The 22,851-nt window shown below is 43.9% G+C and overlaps 1 protein-coding gene across 4 annotated transcripts in view; it reads right to left on the bottom strand.

Moving 5' to 3' along the window:
* Window positions 1-236: 236 nt before the first annotated feature.
* The window catches only part of OTOA (otoancorin), a 102,737-nt gene continuing 80,122 nt past the window's right edge, over window positions 237-22,851 (bottom strand). For 3 of the 4 annotated variants that reach the window (XM_030823134.1, XM_030823135.1, XM_030823137.1), the window contains 7 exons: window positions 20,446-20,633; window positions 16,288-16,443; window positions 8,964-9,106; window positions 8,552-8,688; window positions 7,942-8,039; window positions 3,718-3,913; window positions 237-496 (listed from right to left, as the gene is read on the bottom strand). In XM_030823134.1, coding sequence (XP_030678994.1) covers window positions 426-496; window positions 3,718-3,913; window positions 7,942-8,039; window positions 8,552-8,688; window positions 8,964-9,106; window positions 16,288-16,443; window positions 20,446-20,633 — 989 coding nt within the window. In that variant the 3' untranslated portion in view covers window positions 237-425. The remainder of the gene's footprint in view (window positions 497-3,717; window positions 3,914-7,941; window positions 8,040-8,551; window positions 8,689-8,963; window positions 9,107-16,287; window positions 16,444-20,445; window positions 20,634-22,851) is intronic. The other variant, XM_030823133.1, reaches the window with a different exon arrangement.

Below are 22,851 nucleotides of genomic sequence, written 5' to 3' on the forward strand. Positions count from 1 at the left end.
GCCACTGCACCCGACCCTATAGTCAATAGTAATTTAATTGTACATTTTAAAATAACCAAAAGAGTATAATTGGATTGTTTGTAACACAAAGGATAAAGGCTTGAGGTGATGGATACCCCATTTTACATGATGTGATTATTACACATCGCATGCCTGTATCAAAACATCTCACGTACCCCATAAATATATATACCTACTATGTACTAATGAAAATTAAAATTTAAAAAAATTAAAAATAATTTGCAAGATCATTTTTAATAATTGTTTTTCATTTGGGGTGCATTTTCACCATCAAGACCCCAGGGTCTCCCTGCCCTAGATGAGGGTCTGGATCCAGGGAAGGGTGTCCCACCATCTGGAGCATCCTGTCTCTACACACGTTGGCCAGCTGCTTGGGGCAACACAGCACGATGCGCTCAGGCCACTCACCACAGGAGCTTGGCCATTAGAACCAGCAGGGGACAACCAAGCCAAAGACCCCACGACTGGAGAGCTCCTAAAAGCAAATACAAAATAAGAGTACACGTGAAGTTCCGGCAGCAAGCAGAAGGTGAATACGTCATGTCCAACTCCCCGAGTCTCTCTCTGGGACCACTTGATGCAGAGCCTTGATTTGTTCATCTCTTAAATGGGAACAATGACCCCCAAAGAGGAGGAGAGGTTGGGGAGTGAGAATTAAATGAGATTGTGTCAGTCAGCATGTACTAGGGAGCTTGTTAGAAACACCAATTCCAGGATCCCCTGGAGATTCTGATTTAGCAAGTCTGCCAGGGGACCCGGGAATTTGTATTTTAAGCATCTCTCCCAGGTGATTCTGATAATTAAGCAACTTTAGGAAACAAAAGATTGGGCTCTGGTCCACAGGAAGGGTTCACCCAATGGCAGCCCTCACTTAGGCCCTTGGGGTGAATGAAGGAGGGGCATCCAGGATCTTGCCCAGCCAGGGACATGCAGGGAACATCTTTTTAAGGTGCCCTCATCACTTTCTAACACTGCTGTTTCAAGGGAAAACTGGTCACACCTTTCTGCAGGGGATTTGACAACATCCATTTAAAAAAAAAAATTTAAGACAGAGTCTCGCTCTGTCACCCAGGATGGAGTGCAATGGCGCCATCTCGGCTCACTGTAGCCTCCGCCTCCCAGGTTCAAGCGATTCCCCTGCCTCAGCTTCCCTAGTAACTGGGACTAAGGCACATGCCACCACACCTGGCTAATTTTTGCATTTTTAGTAGAAATGGGGTTTCACCATGTTGGCCAGGCTCATCTCAAACTTCTAACCCCAAGTGATCCACCTGCCTTGGCCTCCCAAAGTGCTGGGATTACAGGCATGAGCTGCCACACCCAACCAACATCCATCAAAATTATAAATGCAGACCCTGTGATCTAGCAATCTCACTTTGAAGAGTTTATCCTACAGACATACTTGCACAGATGCAAATTATATCAGGTCAGGAACTGCAGCATTGTTCGTAACAGCAAAAAAAAAAAAAAAATAGAAACAACTGCAAGGTCCATCTACAGACCTCTGGTTGAATACAGTTAGGGCATAGCCATAAAACCAACAATGGCACAGCTCCTGTGCACAGATACAGAACTCCCACCAAAGTATATTGTTAAGTGAAAAATACAAGGTGCAGAATAAGGTGTATAATAAGCTTTTGTGAGAAGTACAGAGATCATCTATATTTGATTTGTTGTGTATGCATGGAATATCTCTGGACAAATACACAAGAAGCTGGTAACATTGGTTGCCTCTGGGGAAGGAACTGGGTGGCTGGGAGACAGGGGATGGAGGAAAAGCTTTCACCACGACTTTCAGACTTTATATATTTGGAACCCTGTGCATTATCTATTGCACATGTTATCTATTCGTGCAAAACGCTATAACATTTACAAATAACTTTTAAATATATGCATATCATATTTCAATGGAAAGTTTTTGTTGTTGTTGTTTGTTTGTTTGTGATGGAGTTTTGCTCTTTTGCCCAGGCTGGAGTGAACTGGCATGATCTCAGCTCACTGCAACCTCTGCCCCCAGTGTTCAAGCAATTCTCCTGCCTTAGCCTCCTGAATAGCTGGGATTACAGGTGCCCACCACCACACCCAGCTGATTTTTGTATTTTTAGTAGAGACGGGGTTTCACCATGTTGGCCAGGCTGGTCTCAAAACTCCTGACCTCAGGTGATCCGCCCACCTCGGCCTGCCAAAGTGCTTGGTCACAGTCATGAGCCAATGTACCCAGCCTCAATGAAAAGTGTTTTAAAGTAATAATATAATACATCAAAAGGCATGATTTATGTTTTCAAGTGCCACCTCTGGCCACTTGTGGCTGCAGAAATGGGGAATACTCCAATTCACCATCCCTATGTGAAGGTAGGGTAGGGAGACATTCAATTCAGGAAAAGATGGAGTGGAGGTTTTAGTCAAGCACCAAGTCCTCTGACTTCTCTGGGCACTTGCCCATGCCAGTACCTACTCCTGAGACATTGTCTACCTCGCTAAGCCCATCTTCTTCTCACCTTGTGTCTCACCTGAGACATCACTGACTTTAGGAGGTTTCCTGACCCATGTGTGTTGCCTGTGTGTTTCCCATCTCAACACCCTGCACCTGCCTCATGCTCACCAGGGTACATGTCTTCCCTCCCTGCCAGGCTGCACTGAGAGCTCAGTGAGGGCAGGGAACATCTCTGGCTTGTTAGAAGCTATCTCCCCAGAGCATGGTCCAAATGTGGTTTTAAGAACAGAAGGCATCACACAGAAGTGAGAAAGTGAAGGGGAAAGGAGGAGAGCTGTAAGAAAGGCATGGGGGAGAAAAAGGAAAGAAGGTCATGTTCCCAGGATCCAATGCCACTCCCTGGGGAGGCTTCTCTATCTTAGCTCAGCCCTCAGTCACTATCACCCTCCCTGGTCTTGTCAGATTTGAAATATCTTCTTCATTTACAAGAGGGCCTTATCTATCTTGCTCACCTCTGTATTCCCAGCCCCTACTGCAGACTTGGAACATAGTAGGTGCCCAGTAAACATGGGTTGAATTAATTAATACTGGACAGGCCAGGCTTGGCGGCTCACGCCTGTAATCCCAACACTTTGGGAGGCTGTGGTGGGCAGATCACCTGAGGTCAGGAGTTCAAGACCAGCCTGGCCAGCACGGTGAAACCCCATCTTTACTAAAAATACAAAAATTAACCAGCTGTGGTAGCACACACCTGTGATCCTAGCTACTTGGGAGGCTGAGGTGGGAGGATCGCTTGAGCCTGGGAGGTGGAGGTTGCAGTGAGCCGAGATCGCGGCATTGCACTCCACCCTGGGCGACAGGGCGAGACTCTGAGTCAAAATAATAATAATAATAAAAGTTCATTATTAGTGGATAGTGAGGAAGAAGTTTGCAAAGGAGCAGCTAAAATGAATTTAGTCCTGAGATTCTGATGTTATGCGTTCTGGATAGGGGCGGGAGAACTGGAAGATTTTTAATGTCCCCCACCCAAGTGCAGCCATAGTTGAGAATCACTAATCCTGAAGCTTGGTAGGGAAGCTTGGTAGGGAAGCTTGGTAGGGAAGCTTAATAGGGACTTTGGGTTTTTCACTGAGGGCAGAATCCCCAGTGACTGTCAAGAGACCTCGCTCTGAATCTTAAGAATCCCCCCACCCCAGGCCTGACAGGGAGGACAGGGAAGGAGAGTGGGGCTGGGACACGGGGCAGAGGGCGGCTCTGCTCACCTGCGGGAGAACGCGAGGATGAGGTCCTGGTGGGACCGGCGCTAGCGGGCGCGTCCTGCCAGGAGTGAGTCTTGGCACCATCTAGCGCCTGCTGGAGGCTCTGCAGCTGCAGTGGACTGAGCCGCCGGCGCTGGGCGTGGGTCACCGCCGCGGCGTTCTCCGGACCCAGGGAGGCGATCTGCTCCGCGGACAGCTCCTGCGGGAGGCAAAGGGGCAGCACCCTCACACGGGGCCCCTCCCCGGATTTCCCACACCTCGGGCGTCCGCACAGGATGCGCACAACTTTGCCATCCCCTTGTGTGTATCATGTGTGGTCCTCTTTAAGATATTTCCTTAAAATTAGATCACTCTTGCACTACCAAAATAAATGCATTTAAAAATAGAAAATTTAAAATGGAAATTTCCAAAAATGGAAAGCCGGCAGACTTGCCATAAGCAAGCATTAAATAGGAGCCGCAAAATAAAAATAAAACAATATTGTTGAATCCTAGCTAGATTTGTCCGCCAAAAATATCTGAACCCCGGCCCCTTAAAAAAAAAAGAGACAGAGAGAGAATATAAAATGTACTATATAGGTGTTAAATTGACACTTTCTCCTTGAGGTAATTAGAAGTACTAATGGAGAGTTGAAAAGGGAGGCATGATTTCCTCTCTATGTGGCAACGTTGTTTAATGCAATGCAAGACAGCTTCCCAGCGCTTCAAGTCTTCCACCTCCTGAAACACTGATGTGGAGGGGGAAACACAGGCCCTAAAGACCAGAGGCCTGAATTCGAGCCCCTGCTCTGCCACATGCTTGCTGTGTCACCTTGGACAAATTACACAGCCTCCCTGGGCTTTGGGGATAAATGTGAGACGGCATAGAGAACTCATCTCCTCTGCTGACTGATTCTGATCCTTTGGTTTGACTGCCTGAGCACCATGTGATGAGCTCTGTGAGGGCTCCACGGAGGGAAAATGCAGTCATCTATTGGTGATATCTGCTATGGACAACATGAGTTGGAAATTCTGCCGGCCAGACTATGTCTTCAAGGACTGTGAACAAGGTGTCTTTTGAAGTCACTTCCAGATCAAAGGACTTGGTGACTCGTTCCAATGGGACTGGAATACGAAGGGATGGCAGGATGCTGCTCTTGTAAAGGGGACTCTACATCATCATGTTTATTTTCTAAAGGCCCTGAAGAATCTGGGAAAGACGCTTATGCTCCCTCATCCCTTCCTCTCCTGTCAGTCACCCTCTCCTCCTCTTTTGTCCAGGTAGATACTTCCCTGGAATCATATCCCTCTGTGTAAAGCCCTTCCAGGCACCCCACTCCAGAACACAGTTCAGGCTCCTGGAAAAAACTGCCTACCTCTCCAGCCTCACACCTGGCATTCTTCACTCCAGGAGAGTGGGTGCCAATATTTACAGTTCCCTAGAGGCAGCATCTTTCTGTGCACCTCCTTCTTCCTGGAACACTGTTTCTTCTTCATCGCCAGCTGTCCTCCAAGATTCAGCATCTGGTCAGTCAAGCGCCATGGCTCATGCTTACAATCTCAGCACTTTAGGAGGCTGAGGCAGAATGATTAACGGAGCCCAGGAGTTCAAGACCAGCCTGGGCAACACAGTGAAACCCCCCATCTCTACAAAAAGTTTTTTTAATTAGCCAAGTGTGTAGTCCTAGTTACTTAAGCTGACGTGAGAGGATTGCTTGAGCCCAGGGGGTCAAGGGTGCAGTGAGCCATCATTGTGCCACTGCACTCTCTTGGGCAACAGAGTGAGACTTTGTCTCAAAAAAATTAAAATTCAGCATCACCTCCTCTCCTCTCACTACACACACACACACACACACACACACACACACACACACGGTGGGGTGGGCACATAGGTACTTTTTTGGCTTCCATATACCATTAACACAGAGTCTGTATTCTAAAAATTATCTCTTTTATCAATGTTGCTGACTTGCGACCCACAGGCCAGATTGAATCTCTAGGCCTGCAGCACTGTGTTTTCAAAAATAAATTCAGATTGGCTGCCAACATTTAATTATCAAGCAATTCCATATGAAAATGAAGATTTCTGACTTCTTCTCGAAAAAAGTAAAAAGGAAAATTCAGCAATCCTGGGCCCACATGGCCACACTGCATGAATGTGCTAGGGTTGAGAAGCAGCCTCCAGATTTAGACAGGGCTCTTCAGTTCACTTCAGTCTCCACCCAGCCTACTGCACCTTATGTTACCTTTCAGGCCCCTGAAGGTACCGTGTGATAACCCCTTCACCTATGCATCCTTAGGTGCACCTACCCTGGAGCCTGCCACAATGTAGGTGATCGGTAGGGATTTCTGGAATCGATAACTACCTGTACAAGGAAGCAGCACAACAGCACTCCAAACAAGACCAAGAGAAAGTGCTCAGCAAAATGCCAGCATTCAAGACCAAGTTGCTTGTCCCATGCAGAGTGCCCCAGAGGGGAAGCAGGTATTTGCTCAATGGCTTTGAGGACTGCTATTTATTGCCCTCAAACAGCTATTATGCCTGCAATGTGCTCGGAACTGTCCGGGGTGCTAAAGTGATTGAAGGTTGGCTTTCTTTCTTTTTTTGAGACGGAGTCTCGCTCTGTTGCCTAGGCTAGAGTGTAGTGGAGCAATCTTGGCTCACTGCAAGCTCCGCCTCCCGGGTTCACGCCATTCTCCTGCCTCAGCCTCCCAAGTAGCTGGGACTACAGGCACACGTGACCACCCCAGCTAATTTTTTTGTATTTTTAGTAGAGACAGGGTTTCACCATGTTAGCCATGATGGTCTCAATCTCCTGACCTCATGATCCACCCTCCTCAGCCTCCCAAAGTGCTGGGATTACAGGTGTGAGCCACTGCACCTGGCCTCGGCTATCTTTCTTGAAATGAACAAGTGATGTGGCACCAGGGGAGTTTGTCGAGCCTGGTTTGTGTGTTTTATCCAGAAGTGGTGGACAAAATGTGTTCCCACAGTACCCAGCAAACAGGAACACCAGGGTCACTGCCTCCTCATCAGAGCAGACTATTCCCACCAAACACTCCCCTAATCTTGTACACAGACAGAAAAAAAAAGGACCTGTCATTAGATACCCTGCTTCCCTTACTTCAATTGACCCAATTTCACCCTCTCAATTTTTTCCATAGCAGTTTTTCACCTGTCCTCTTGTGATTTTCCTAATACTTTTCTTTAAATCAACTAAAAATATATACAGAGAGAAATATATATATATATATATATATTATATATATATATATAGAGAGAGAGAGAGAGAGAGAGAGAGAGAGAGAGAGAGAGATGGTTTCGCTCTTGTTGCCCAGGCTGGAGTGCAATGGTGTGGTCTTGGCTCATTGCAACCTCTGTCTCCTGGGTTCAAGTGATTCTCCTGCCTCATCCTCCCAAGTAGCTGGGATTACAGGCATCCACCACCGTGCCCAGCTAATCTTGTATTTTTCATAGAGATAGGGTTTCACCATGTTGGCCAGGCTGGTCTCGAACTCCTGACCTCAGGTGATTGGCCTGTCTTAGCCTCCCAAAATGTTGGAATTACAGGTGTGAGCCACCATGCCTGACCTAAATCAACTAAAATATTTTTATTTAATTATATTTTAAAAGGAAATGTTACAAAGGTCCATAATCCCTCATCTGCAATTCTGAAGTCCAAAAATAATCTGAAAACTGCAAGTTTTCCCCCAAAGTTTAAGTCAAACTTATTTATCAGCAAAACTTGACCTGAAGTGATGTGAGGCTATTTATTTATAGTCTCTATTTATTCCAAGTAGTGTGGCTTGTCACAGATTTCTTCACAGAAATATTAATGTGTTTGCTTACAAGGTGCTTCCCCAGACACTGCTGGGGGTATGAAGTTACATACAGTAAATGTACAGGGTGATCTTTTCAAAATCTGAGAAATTCTGAATTCTGAACTATATCTGTCCCCAAGGATTTTCGTAAGGGTTTATGAACCTGTCATACCACCATAAGTAGAAAATCAGTACCACCTGCTAGAAGAAGAGACGATGACCATAAAAATAAATATAATTAAACTACATATTGTAATTTTAAGAAAAAAATGTTTTTTAAGAACACCTAGACTCATACAGATCTCCTCTGACCCCATCAGCCAAACCTGGTCACAACCCTCTGAATTCCAAGGCCCATCACCTGTTTCCCTGTGTGATCTGAAATGGGGTCAAGCTCCCATTTCTCCTTGAAGAACTGAGCACCTACTTTGAATATCTCATCAGGAAGGCATTTTATTGCTGATGGCTGGAAATATGGCATCAAATCCTTGTCAAGCATCCGGAGCTCTGCCTTAGTTAATCCAGCTGGGGAGAAAAAGTAATCATGGGGGTTTAGTTCAAGCCATCAGAACTCCGCTTGTTTTATTAATGGTGCTGCATAATGCTCAGATCTGAGTGTTCTAGGCAAGCATCATTCCTTACAAAAGGCCCTGGAAATCACACTGGGGAATCAAGTTCCTTCATCAACTCAGAAAAAAAAAATGTGGGTCACATTAGCCCTGATTGGCCTCCTACAGTGAAACGCATGCCCAGAAGGAACTTCAATTTACACACTTTCAAATTTTGTATAAACCTACTTAGGGGCCAATTAAATCACATTCTAAACTAGTGGTTTTCCAAACTTTAGTGTACACAAGAATCTCCAAGAGAGCTTGTTTTAAAAGCAGATTTGCAGACTCACCCTCTGCAAGTGAAATGTAGGTTTTACTCTAACACCACTGATGTTTGCTACACGTGGCCAAGGATCATGTTTTATTTTGTGTCCCCACATTTAAGTTTGGAAAGAGAGAGAAAGGCATGCTCAGGGTGAGTCTTACCTGCAATGGTCCCAAGCTCCTGCAAGACAGAACTGGTCCACTCAGTGGGATCCCCAAACACGACTTCAGCCTTCCTCTTAAACTCAGCCAAGACATGTGTGCTGCAGAGCAGGGTCCCAATTCTGGCCACTACCACCCTGGTAGTGGTTAGAGAGGGAGGGATATAATATGAGCTTGGACTCTTCAGCCAAAAACAAACAAACGCGCACACACACACACACACACACACACACTGTGCAGTAGGCTCAGCAGGGACAGCAGATCCAGCTTATCCCATTAGCCCAGTGGGATTTTAGCCCAGAAAGGTGCCAAGTGTCAGGAGGTGGAATATCTGAATGGATGGACGGACGGACAGATGGATGGATGGATGGATGGACCCATTTGCCATTTTGCACATTAATATTTTAGTTACCTGAATTCTGAGATCTTTATAAGTGGGATTTCAGTGATGTTTATAGCACACAGGGTTGCACCAAGTCCTACCAAATGAAAGCTCTTCAGATCCTGGATACTGTATCCTGAATCATCCAGGTACCCTTGCAAAATGGATTCAGCCTAAAAAAATAGTAAGAATAAAAGATAAACCATCCAGGAATGATCAAGGTCAAAAGATAAACCATCCAGGAATGATCAAGGTCCCCAGGCCTGAGGGCATAAATAAGCTGTTGCTGTAGTCTCCTGACTGATCTCCCATCCTACTCCTCTGGAATCCCCACTCCAAACCATCCTGGCCTCTGCATCCAAGTTAATGTCCTTAAGATGCTACTTCAACTGAGTATGTCCCCTAATCTATGGAGGTGTCTTCAGGCAACAAATCTCTTATATCCTTCACCAATATTAAAGGCACTTGTGTCCTGTGTGTCTGCTGCTTGTTTCCTTCAGTCACTCTTACGACCTTCAGACATTTTGTACATACAACTTCTTCTGCATCAGGATCCAAACTTTTCCAGCATCTTTTTCCACAACGTTTCTTTTCCTTTTTTTTTTTTCTTATTTGGAGATGGAGTCTTGCTCTGTCACCCAGGCTGGAGTGCAGTGGCACAGTCAGCTCACTGCAACCTCCACCTCCCCAGGTTCAAGCAATTCTCGTGTTTTAGCCACCCAAGTAGCTAGAATTACAGGTGCACATCACTACATCTGGCTTTTTGTATTTTTTGTACAGATGGGGTTTCACCATGTTGCCCAGGCTGGTATCAAACTCCTGACCTCAAGGGATCCACCCACCTCAGCCTCCCAAAGTGCTGGGATTATAGGCATGAGCCACTGCACCCAGCCTTTCCACAACCTCACAACAAAACCTTATAATTTCCTGTCTCTTTGCCTTTGTTCAAACCAGTCCTTTCATCTGAAATGCCCTTCTGCACTTCCAAGTGCAGCCATTCTTTTTTTTTTTTTTTTTGGCTCAACTCAAATGTCACCTTCTTCATGATGTTTCAGCCAGAGTGATTTTTTCTTCCTCTATGGTCCTACAGAAATATGTTTACCCCTTAATGATTTTTTCTTCGTCTGTGGTCCTACAGAAATATGTTTACCCCTTCAATTCCAATGTTTACTCTTCAATTCCAAGAGTAGCACACAAAATGCTTTGGTGTTAAACTATTTTAAACTAAGCCTTGATTTAAGAGGGCTGACACATAGGTCTCCATAATTCTAGCACAGTGGCTCTTCATCATTCATAACTTCCTCTGGAGAACCACCTCTCTTGTATTCCTACTTCATGTGGTTCAGTCAAAGCTAACTGCGCCAAGTTCCAGGAGTGATGAACTTCAATTCATACCTTAGCCTAGCTGCAGTCACTGGTTCTGGATTGGACACATGATTTAACCAGAGTCAACCAGAACTTTGAGTGGGGCATTAGGAGAAAAGCTTTCTTTACTCTGGACTTGAACTTAGAAGGATATACACAAGGATCTGCTGGAACCTACCACATGTAGGCATACAGCCTGTCTCTCAATGAAGCCAACACAAAGAAAAGCAAAGTTCAAAAACATGATAAGAGACAGATTCCCACCAAGAGTGTTGAAGATCCTGGATCCAGCTGTACCTGAACACTACCCCTGAACTTTCCAGTAATGGGAGTCAATAAATTCATTTTTTTTTTTTTGAGACAAGGTCTCACTCTGTCACCCAGCCTGGAGTGCAGTGGCATGATCTCTGCTCACTGCAACCTCCCTCTCCCGGGTTCAAGCGATTCTCATGCCTCAGCCTCCCCAGTAGCTGGGATTACAGGCAGGCGTGAACATGCCTGGCTAATTTTTGTATTTTTAGTAGAGAAGTAGTTTCACTGTTGGCCAGGCTGGTCTCAAACTCCTGACCTCAAGTGATCTGCCCGTATCAGCCTCCCAAAGTTCTAGGATTACAGGTGTGAGCCACTGCACACTGCACCATCCCCTTTATTTGTTCAAGCCAGTTTGTGTTGGGTTTTCTGCCACTTGTAACTAAACATGTGCTGATTCATTTGATCTACCTATGTAGGACCTGAGGAAGCATCCAAGCCAATCCTATGAAGATCAGCTATAAAATAAAGTCTGGGCTGGGCACGGTGGCTCACACCTGTAATCCCAGCACTTTGGGAAGCCGAGGCAGGAGGATCACTTAAAGTCAGGAGTTTGAGACCAGCCTGGCCAACATGGTGAAAGCCTGTCTCTACCAAAAAATACAAAAATTAGCCAGGCGTGGTGACATGTGCCTGTGGTCCCAGCTACTTGGGAGGCTGAGGTGGGAGGATTGCTTGGGCCTGGGAGGTGGAAGTTGCAGTGATCCAAGATTGCACCACTGCACTCCAGCCTGGGTGACAGAGTGAGACTCTGTCTCACAAAATAAAGTCTGGTTCCTTCAGTGCTCATGAGAGCAAGTAAAAGAGATTATAAGACCTCACAAGGCAAAGATGAGGAGACATCCAAGGACAGATATCTAAGTGGAAGTGAAAATCACATGCTATAGTCAATCTTCCCATCCCCTTTTTTTTTTTTTTTTGAGACAGAGTCTCACTGTGTCACCCAGGCTGGAGTGCAGTGACATGATCTTGGCTCACTGCAACCTCCATCCCCTGGGGTTCAAGTAATTCTTATGCCTCTGACTCCCGAGTAGCTGGGATTACAGGCACCCCACCACACCCAGCTAATTTTTTGTGTTTTTAGTAGAGACAGGGTTTCACCATTTTGGCCAGGCTGGTCTCAAACTCCTAGCCTCAAGTGATCTACCCACCTCAGCCTCCCAAAGTGCTGGGATCACAGACGTGAGCCACCATGCCCGGCCCCCATATCCGTTTAATGTTAGTCATCCCCATCACACAATATAGATCATTAAGGTGTTGAGAGAAAGTGTTGAGGAAGATTGTGAAATGTTGCAATGAAATTCCATCTTCATGGGCTGGTGCTTCCCACCTCTCAGGTCTGTTTAAATGCTACCTACTCAGAGAAGACTGCCCTCTGGACTCTTCCATCTCAAACAGCCCTTCTTCCCACTATTCCCATGAGCACCTTGTCCATTTTCCGCATCACTTATCATGATTTTTCAAATTTTTCACTTTGATTACTCACTTTTTTGTCTGTGTCACCAAGTAGGCTCCCAAAAGAAAAGGACCATATCCAGGTAGTTTACCAATGAGTCCCCAGCACCTAGCATAATGCCTGCCACACAGTAGGAGTTCAATAAGTACTTCTTGAGTAAATGAATGAATGAATGAATGAAACAGCATCCGAGTGAGTGACTTACAGAAGTCATGGGCAGTATATATTATTTGACATGCTTCATTTTGCTGCCTTCATGTAATAGACTGGCTTCAGGAAGATTTTTCATGTTTCTGAAAATCGGACTGGTCAGTGTCCTCATCAAGTTGTCCTCCATGATTACGAAGCTCACAACTACTATGGGGGTGGGGGATTCAGTAACACCATGCTTAGACTTATATGTCTTTGACTTAATGGGACTGTATATCCAAAGTGGTAATAGCTAACATTTATTGTAGCTAACATTTCTTGAGTGCATACTGTGTGCTAGCACTACTTTGACCACTTTACACATACTATCTTATCTAATCCTCCTAAATAACCCTATGAGGTAAGTATTAATAGTATCCCTAGTTTGCAGATGAGCAAACTGAGGCAAGGGGAGGTTAAGTAACTAGGCCAAGATCACACAGCTAGAAAATGATCGTTCTGGCCAGGCACGGTGGGTCCTGCCTGTAATCCCAGCACTTTGGGAGACCAAGGCGGGTGGATCACCTGAGGTCGGGAGTTTGAGACCAGCCTGACCAACATGGAGAAACCCCGTCTCTACTAAAAATACAAAATAAGCCGGGTGTGATGGTGCATGCCTGTAATCCCAGCTACTCAGGAGGCTGAGGCAGGAGAATCACTTGAACCCGGAAGGCAGAGGTTGCAGTGAGTGGAGATTACACTCCAGCCTGAGTAACAAGAGCAAAACTCGTTCTTAAAAAAAAAAAAAAAAAGAAAGAAAAAAGAAAATGATAGTTCTAGGATCAAAACCCAGGCAGTCCGATTCCAGGGCCTATACTCTTAGCCAGTGAAGGTGTTTGGCTGTGGAGAAAAGATGGAGATTCAAGTTAGCTTTCAAATTTTTCTTATTAAGTCTTCACAATCAGGTTTCACTAGTTGACGCAGAGCAATTTGGGCTCCTCAACTATCAGGCATGCTCACTTTAAAATGAAAGTGCAAAAATACAATTTAAATGAAATTACTTTGAAGATATGGTATTAAATTGTCCTTGCCACTGAAACCTGGAAAATGCAAGCTCAGCCTGCAAGGTGATAAGTTAAAATAAATTTCCTTGAGTGACTAGACCAGCGTATATGTAATGATTCCAAGACAATTAATACCAACACTTTTAGGCAATATTAACTGTTGAAAAATGAATAGCTTTAAGATTTCAATCTCTCTGTTCATCCCTCTGGCTTCTATAATAGTTTTTTTCCTTATATTGGTTTTTGAGCTGAACTATCTGTTAATGTAGTTCCGTCAGGTCTGACTATTAATCTAGAAACATGCATTTAAGGTTGATTGGGAGCTAAAGTTGAAGAACTGACTACAAATGATACATGCAAATGTTAGGTTTTCATATCCTCTTCAAACATATTGATAAATCTCACTGCCATCCATGAGAATTAAAATTGGTGCAAATGGAAAGAGATACCCTAGTTTCTGGATGTATTTTTCTGTTTCTCCCAGACTGCAAATAGAATGATTTTAATAGCACAGTGTGATGTGGCACTTCTCAAACTAGTCAAAACCAGTTTTAGAGTCAAAGAACCATGGGATTATAGAATATCAGACTGGAAGGAACCTCAGATTGTTGGGGCTAACTCTCTCATCTTGCAAAAGAGGAGACTAACCCAGAGAAAGGGGCTGTAATGATGATGATAATATTGATAATGACAATGCAATGATGTCAATATCAACATGAAAACAGCTAATTTTTATTGACTACTATGTACCAGACATTGTTCAAAATGTTTTCAAGTATTAACTCATGTAATCTTCATGGCCAGAATCTGCATGTTGCCCAGCTCCGGGGGTGCACCATTCACACGGTATTCTGTTTGAATGGTGCCACTCAGAGTTACGAAACATGGCAATCATGATTACAAAAAGCTCATAAGAGTAGGGGGACATTCATTGGTTTTGGCTGCTCAGCATCCACACTTTTTCTTTGGAAAATTACCCTCTATTAGCTTCCTATTGCTACTCTACCAAATTACCACAAACATAGTGGCTTTAAAAATACACATTTATGGCCGGGCGCGGTGGCTCACGCTTGTAATCCCAGCACTTTGGGAGGCCGAGGTGGGCGGATCATGAGGTCAGGAGATCGAGACCATGGTGAAATCCCATCTCTACTAAAAATACAAAAAATTAGCTGGGCATGGTGGCGGGTGCCTGTAGTCCCAGCTACTCAGAGAGGCTGAGGCAGGAGAATGGCATGAACCCGGGAAGCAGAGCTTGCAGTGAGCCAAGATTGCGCCACTGCACTCCAGCCTGGGCGACAGAGCGAGACTCCGTCTCAAAAAAAAAAAAAAAATACACATTTATTCTCTTATAGTTCTGGAGACTGTACATCCTAAAATGGACTAGAAGGATGGGTTCCTTCTGGGAGTTCTAAGAAGAATTCATTTTCTTGCTTTTTCTAGCTTCAAGAGGCCACCCGCATTTCCTTGGCTCATAGCCCCATCCTCCATTTCCAAAATCAGCAGCAGAGCACCTTCAGATCTCTTTCTAGGTCCCTCTGCTTCCATTATCATGTCACCTTCTCTATCTATGACCCTCCTTGCTCCTTCTTAAAAGGGGCCCACCCAAATAATCCAAGATAACCTCCCCATCTCAAGATCCTTAATCACATCTTCAAAGTCCCTTCTGCTCCATAAGTTAACATATTCACAGCTTCCAGGGGTTCAGACATGGACATATTTGGGGGACCTTAATCAGCCTACCACATATCCTTCCCCACTCAGCTCACATGGTCATAAGATGGTGATAAGATGGACTCTGCTCCATGATGCAGGCCTTGCCAACCAACATATTCAACCCCTGACCAGAGTGGTTGCTCAGGGGCGGGCAACTACATGAGTGGAATCAATGCTGGGGCTTTTCCAAAAACTAATAAAGAAGAGGCACATTTTTATGGGCTTGTTAATTAGGTTGTATACAAGCCTAGTGCTGAAAATGACCACTGAGAGAGCTGCCTAAGAATGAAGATAACATGGAAGGGCTAATACTTCCCTTTCCAGCAGTACAGTGGATTAGACACCCTAAATTTCTCTCCCAATCAAAACAATTAAAATTCTGGGAAGAACTTATTCTTTAGCCCATGAAGGATTAATTAACGTAGGAATTGTCCACCCACCATAAACAACTAGAAAATTTAACAAAATATATCAGACAACTGCATCCGGATGTGGAACAACAGAATCATAATCCCAGAAGAAGAAAAACAAACAAGATGAGCCCTAAAATTACCCTCACTTACTGCCAAAAAGCAGTTTCCAGGACATGGATCAGGAAGAGGAACCAAAACAAGCCCAGTGGCCCAGTTGAGTTGAGGATACAGAGATCCAAGTTCAGAGAGGCCAGGGCACTTATCACTTGTGGGGCAAGGTATTGGAGAGGAGGAAACTGCAGAGAGTTCCAGAAAGCTGCAGAGATGTCTAGTACTGACTGCTAATTTGCACATGCAAAGAATGAAACTCCACACAGGCAGGAAAAGAGTCATCAGTAATCAGAAAGGATTAGGCTGAGCAACTTCCAGAGCTCATGTGGAGCTGGAAATAGTTCACATTCTCACCAGCCAAAGTAAAAAAGGTCTTGAAATACATGGAGCATTAGGTAGCATCCTCAAAGGAATCGTGTCACAGTAATGATGATAAATTAACAACAGAATAAAGGTCACTCTGGATTTGCCCTAACAAACTCAAAAGGAAGCATCAAAAGGATCAAGCTGATTTGAAAGTAACTTAAGTGTATGACATAACAAAGACCAATACTCTTCAAAGAAATACAACTAAATCAAATATTCAACAATGTAAAATCCACAATGCTCATCACACAATCAAAATTGCTATGTTTGCAAACAAAAAAAGAAAATATGACCCATAACTAAGAGAAAAATCAGTCAACAGAAACAGACTCAAAAATGACTGTGATGATGAAATTAACAGTAAGGATATGAAGGCAGCTTTTATAAATATGGAATAGTTAAAAGACCCAGAAACATCCACCCACCTGTCCCGGGGTCCATTCTGTTTGCCGGCTTAGAGAAGCCACAGCATCTATGGAGCTGAGGTCCAGCTGCTCCAGCTCACTCTCATTAAGAGCCAGAGCAATGCGCCCCAGGGAGACGATATGGTGTTCTCTCCAGTAAGATGGCATGTCCCAAACCTTTAGGCAAAAAAAGAAAACAGATTAGACTGAACACTGGTGATGGTATTTACTATGATTTGAATGTTTGTGCCCCCCTAAAATGCATATGTTAAAACCTAATCTCCAATGTGATAGTATTGGAAGGTTGGGCCTTGGGAGATGATTAGGTCATAAGGGTGGAGCCCTCATGAGTGGGATTAGTGCCCTTGTAAAAGAGACCCCAGAGAGCTAGCTACAAGCCAGTCCCTTTCCATCATGTGAGGACACAGTGAGAAAGCACCATCTATGAAAAACAAGTCCTTACCAGATATTGGATCTGCCAATGCTTCAATTTTTGATTTCTCACCCCCCAGAACTGTGAGAAATAAATTTCTAAGTTACCAGTCTATGATATTTTGTTATAGCAGCCTGAATGGACAAAGACAGTATCTAAAACAGACATAAGGAGGCCAGGTGCAGTGGCTCACACTTGGAATCTCAGCATTTTTGGAGTCCAAGGCATGCAGATCACATGAGGCCAGGAGTTCAAGACCAGCCTGGCCAACATAATGAAACCCTGCCTCTACTAAAAATACAAAAAAAAAATCAGCTGTGCATGGTGGCGCACACCTGTAATCCCAGCCACTTGGGTGGCTGAGGCACAAGACTCACTTGCAGAAGTTGCAGTTAGCCAAGATGGTGCCACTGTACTCCAGCCTGAGTGACAGAGCGAGACCCTGTCTCAAAGAAATAAAAATAAAACAGACATAGGGAAATCTATTGTGCAGCATGGTGACCATTGTTGATAATAATGTGTCGAATGCTTAAAAATTGTGAAGAGAGTAGATGTTAAATATTCTCACAATAAAAACTGACAACAGACAAGTATGAAAGGTGATTGACATGTTAGCTTGCTTTAACCATTCCCCAATGTATACATATATCAAAACATCATATTGTATATACGTATACACCATAAATATGTATAATTTGTATTTGTCAACTATCCCTTAATAAAAAATAAATAAAAATTAAAAATTAAAAAGACACAGGGTAAATCTTAATATAAAGCTCTCTTTTAAATTAATAATAAAAAGATGACTTTATTTGTTTTAAAAAAAGATAGACAAAAGACATCAACAAGGAATTCGCAAAAGAAAAATTAAATGTATGGGGAAAAGTTTATTCTCAGTCATAATTAAAGAAATATACGTTAAAAACAATCAGAGAAGACCATGTTGATTCATCACATGACAAGAAGTAAAAAGAATTATCATCATTTAGGATACTGGAAAGATACAAGGTAAGGGATACCCTCATTTGTTGTAGTTGAGAATATAAATTGGTACATGCTGTTGAGAGGGCAGTTTGGCTATCTGTATCAAAAGCTTTTAAAGTATTTATATTCTTTGACCCAGAAAGTCTACCTCTGGGAATTTAGCCTGAGTAAATGAGACAAGTACCCAACAGTATATGTATAAAGGCATACATTGAGGCATTTTTTTAATGCAACCTGAAAGTCTAACAATTAGCTAAATAAATAAGAACTAACCATAAATAAAATGAAGTTGCCCCTGTGGATACCTCCACGAAGGATTGGTTCCAGGACTCCTTAAAGATACCAAAATCCATGGATATTCAAGTCCCTTATGTAAAATAGTGTAGTATTTGCATATAATCTATGCACATCCTCCTGTATACTTTAAATCATCTGTAGATTACTTATAATACCTGATGCAATGTAAGTGCTATGTAAATATGTACAAAATGTTATGTCAAAAATGCTACTGTATTTTTATGTGTTTTTTTATTTTTATATTGTTATTTGGAGCGTTTTTTCTAAATACATTCTACCTGAGGTTGGTGGAATCTGCAGATGTGGAACACATTGATATGGAAGGCTAATTGTACTACAAAGCTATTTAAAATACTGATATAGGCTAGATGCAGTGGCTCATGCCTGTAATCCCAACACTTTGGGAGGCCAAGGCAGACAGATCATTTGAGGTCAGGAGTTCAAGACCAGCCTAGCCAACATTGTGAAACCCCATCTCTACTAAAAATACAAAAATTAGACAAACGTGGTGGCAGATGCCTGTACTCTCAGCTACTTGGGAGGATGAGGCAGGAGAACTGCTTGAACCTAGGAGGGGGAAGTTGCAGTAAGCCAAGACCACACTATTGTACTCCAGCCTGGGCAACAAGAACAAAACTCCACCTCAAAAAATAAATAAATAAATAAAATACTGACATAGATTTACATTTTGGATATGAAAAAATATGCAGTCTGTACTGTTGGGTGTAGAAAGCAAGTTATTGAATAGTAGGTAAGTGTAATATCATTTTTGTAAAACATGAGATATATGTATGAAATATATAAAATAATATTTTTTATATACATAGTTTTGGAGTCTGGTAAGCTTCAAGTGAATATACCAAAATATCAACCGTGCTTATCTGCTGGTCAGTGCTTATCAAAATATCAACAGTGAGTAAAAAATTATCACTGATTTTCTTCTTTATTATTTTCTGACTTTTCTATAATAAACTTGAAGCACTCATATAATACATAAAGAGTTATATTTATAATTTTAGGAAATTGAATTGTTTAACCCTTGAGGGTAACTAGATATTCCACAACCATGTAAAGAGCTAAAACAGGACTGGGTGCGGTGGCTCATGCCTATAATCCCAGCACTGTAGGAGGCCAAGGTGAGCAGATCTCTTGAGGCTAGGGGTTCGAGACAAGCCTGGCCAAACAAACCCCATCTCTACTAAAATACAATTATTAGCCAGGCGTGGTGGCTTGTGCCTGTAGTCCCAGCTACTCAGGTGGCTGAGACACAAGAATCACTTGAACCCGGGAGGCAGAGTTTGCAGTGAACCACAGATCACGCTGCTGCACTCCAGCCTGTGTGACAGAGCAAGGCTCTGTCTTAAAAGAAAAAAAAAAAAGAAAGAAAAGCTAAAACAGGCCACAAAGGGACCTTTTTCTTATATTTATTTATTTATTTATTTGAGACAGACTCTCGCTCTATCACCAGGCTGGAGTGTAGTGACGCAATCTCGGCTCACGGCAACCTCTACCTCCCGGGTTCAAGCAATCCTCCTGCCTCAGCCTCCCAAGTTGCTGGAACTACAGGTGCATGCCACCACACCCAGCTGATTTTTGCATTTTGAGTAGAGATGGGGTTTCACCATGTTGGCCAGGCTGGTCTCGATCTCTTGACCTCGTGATCCACCTCCCAAAGTGCTGGGATTACAGGCATGAGCCACTGCACCCAGCCTATTTTTATTTATTTTTGAGACAAAGTCTCAGCTCTGACACCCAGGCTAGAGTGCACTGGCGCAGTCTTGGCTTACTGCTACCTCCAACTCCCGGGTTCAAGCCATTCTCCTGCCTCAGCCTCCTGAGTAGCTGGAACTACAGGCACATGCCACCACACCTGGCTAATTTTTGCATTTTGAGTAGAGACGGGGTTTCACCATGTTGGCCAGCCTGGTCTCGAACTCCTGACCTCCCGTGATCCGCTCGCCTCAGCCTCCCAAAGTGTTGGGATTATAGGCATAAGCCACTGCACTCAGCCAACAAAGGGACCTTTTTAAAAATGGAAAGCTACTTCCAGTCCTCTTTTTACTCCTTTCTGTTATATTTTCAGACAAATTTGCAAATGATTCCGAGAAAAACTGCTGTGAGCAGCAGCTGGGGCTCTCCAGATGAAGGAATAAAAGGCCTAATTCCTGCAAACCACCTTGGTCAGAGGCATGGGGACATCCACAGAACTTGATTCACTGAGCATCTGCTAGGTGCCAAGACACATCTCATCCCATTCTCTGCCACAGCCCTAAGAGGGAGGAACTGGAAATTTCCTCCTTTCTCAGATAGGAAGATCACAATATCACTGAGCTGATGCAGTAAAATTTCAAGATGATGTATGTGAAAACTCCTTGAGGAGGGCTCTATGTGCAGAAATGCTGCACTGGTTTTGGTGTTTTTCTTTTTTCCTCTGTTTAACGTTTCCTCCCTGAAGTGGGCTTCACCTGTATTGCTTTCTCCTTCAGGGTCATCAGCTGAGGCCGGCTGAAACCCTGGACAGCTCCCAGCAGTTCCACAGTCTTGATGAATGTGTCTTCCTCCATGCACCGCAGGTCCTCCAGGGCCCAGCAGGCGTTGGCTTCGGCCAACTTGAAGATGTCATCGGAAGAGGGGGCCATGACTCCATGGCAACCTGAAGAAAGGGGAGATGCACGGAAGGAGAAAAGGAAAGAGAATTTCAAGAAATGTTAGTCGGTGTATTGAAATGAGTAACATTCTTCACCAGTCAGATTTATGCATGGAAGGGACTACAGAGTAAAAGCGGAGAGCAGGAGCCCAGGGACCAGTTAGAATCCCACTTCTGCCATTTCTTGCTAATTACTGGGTAACAAAGTCATGGAAATGCCAGCTTTTTGCATATCCACATGCACAAACTAGGAGCGGTGCAACATTACAATTAAACTACAAATTCCTTGAGGGCAGTAAGAGCTGGTGGTGAACAGTCCTGAGTTTTGATTCAAATTCAAGGCCATTTAGCCTCTCTGTATTTCAGTTTTCTTGTCTATAAAATGGAAATAAAATCACCTCATAGGATGGTTGTGAAAACTAAATGTGTTATATATAAAGAACTTAGAACAGTGCCACGCATACAGTAAGCACTCAATACACAATTTCTGTTGCCTACCTCACCCCCTATGCCTTTGAGTTTGCAACCCAGCATAAAGGTTCCAAAATTATGAAGGAGCCTTCCTATAAAAATGGGAAGATGGGCTGCGTGGTGGCACATGTCTTTAATCCCAGCACTTTGGGAGGCCAAGGCAGAAGGATCACTTGAGCCCAGGAGTTCAAGACCAGCCTGGGCAGCATGGCAAGACCTCACCTCTAAAAAAAAAAAACTACAAAATATTAGCTGGGCCTGGTGGCACATGCCTTTAGTCCCAGCTACCCAGGAGGCTGCAGTGGGAGGATTGCCTGAGCCTGGGAGGTCAAGACTGCAGTGAGCCATGATCACACCACTACTCTCCAGCCTGGGTAACAATGAGACCCTGTGTCACAATAAAATAAAAAATAAAAACTAGGAAGATGAGTTGCTGTCCATGAAAATCATAGTGGGGGTTGTGGCTTTCCCATCCCTAGAGAAAAGAGAAATGAGCCCACTGCATTTCCCTTGGCAACAGGAAAAACATCCATTTCAGTCTTTGAATAACGTGAACCTTACCTACTCAAACCAGTTACCAATCAACATGCAAATGAGATATTGTCTTTGCTGGATCTGATGTGCCCAACCTGGGAGAAAACTCTAGGATCCTTAAGAGCAACTCTGGATTTCTTGTCTTAGCAGCAGACCACCGTTGATGCTGACAGATGCACCAACCCCACCCGAAGCCAGGGCATTTCCCCAGCCCCATGGCCTCTCTCTTCTCATTGCACCTTCAATGGAAATTCACTGCATTCCAATCAAGAGGCAAAAGTAGACCAGATCAAAGATGCCAGTTGTGGTCCTCAAACATCTTTATCACAAGCCACTTGGAGAGGACTAAAGACCTATCCCTCCCTAGGCCAACCCCCACCCCACCCTCTAGTGAAAACAACATCAGTGATAGCACAGAACTAGAGAGGGCAGAATGGTTGACTAGTACATCAGGGACTTGGTCTTATCACTGTGTCTGTCCAGGGCTTAGAATAGAGCCTGCTACATAGTAGGTGTTCGGCAAATATCTGTGGAGTGAGTGAACACACACACACAAATTAATATAAAACCAAGCAGTAATTCTGCTAATCCATTAATCACTAAAGCATAGCAGCAATTAATACCCAGAACCAACTAAAAAACACTCAAACTATGCACTGATACCAGAGCTTCCTTCCCATGAGCATGGAAAGCCTTACTTTTGTGTACCACATGCACACAGTAAGAGCTCTGCAATATGATGACTTGGACTGCTGGATCTTGAGGGCAGTGGGAGCCAGTGGTGGTCACCACCAGCTTTGGGTACAAATCTAAGAACTGCCATTTACTAACTCTGTGACTTTAGACAAGTCCCTTAGTCTCCTAAGCCCCAGTTTCCTTCATTTAAAAAACAAGAGAACACCCAAGCCTGGAAATCTGCAGCTCTAAATGGGAATAGGCATTCCTGTTTTCACACCCAAATGTTAGGTTTTGGCCTGTCACATCCCACTATCCTGTACCCATATAAACCCCAAACCCCAGGCTCCATGAGCATACAAGCAGATGAGCAGATGAATAGAAGAGAAGAGGAGCAGAAGAGCAGCATGGCAGAGAAAAGAGCATCTGAATGCCAAGAAGAGTTCGGCTGGGGACAGTCGGAGAGGAGATTGGCCACAGGACAGCCAAACTCCAGGGGAAGATCATCTTCCCACTCCATCCCCTTTCTAGCTCCCCATCCATC

The sequence above is a fragment of the Nomascus leucogenys genome, chromosome 2 (genome assembly GCF_006542625.1).
Source record: "Nomascus leucogenys isolate Asia chromosome 2, Asia_NLE_v1, whole genome shotgun sequence".
NCBI classification, from domain to species: Eukaryota; Metazoa; Chordata; class Mammalia; order Primates; family Hylobatidae; genus Nomascus; species Nomascus leucogenys.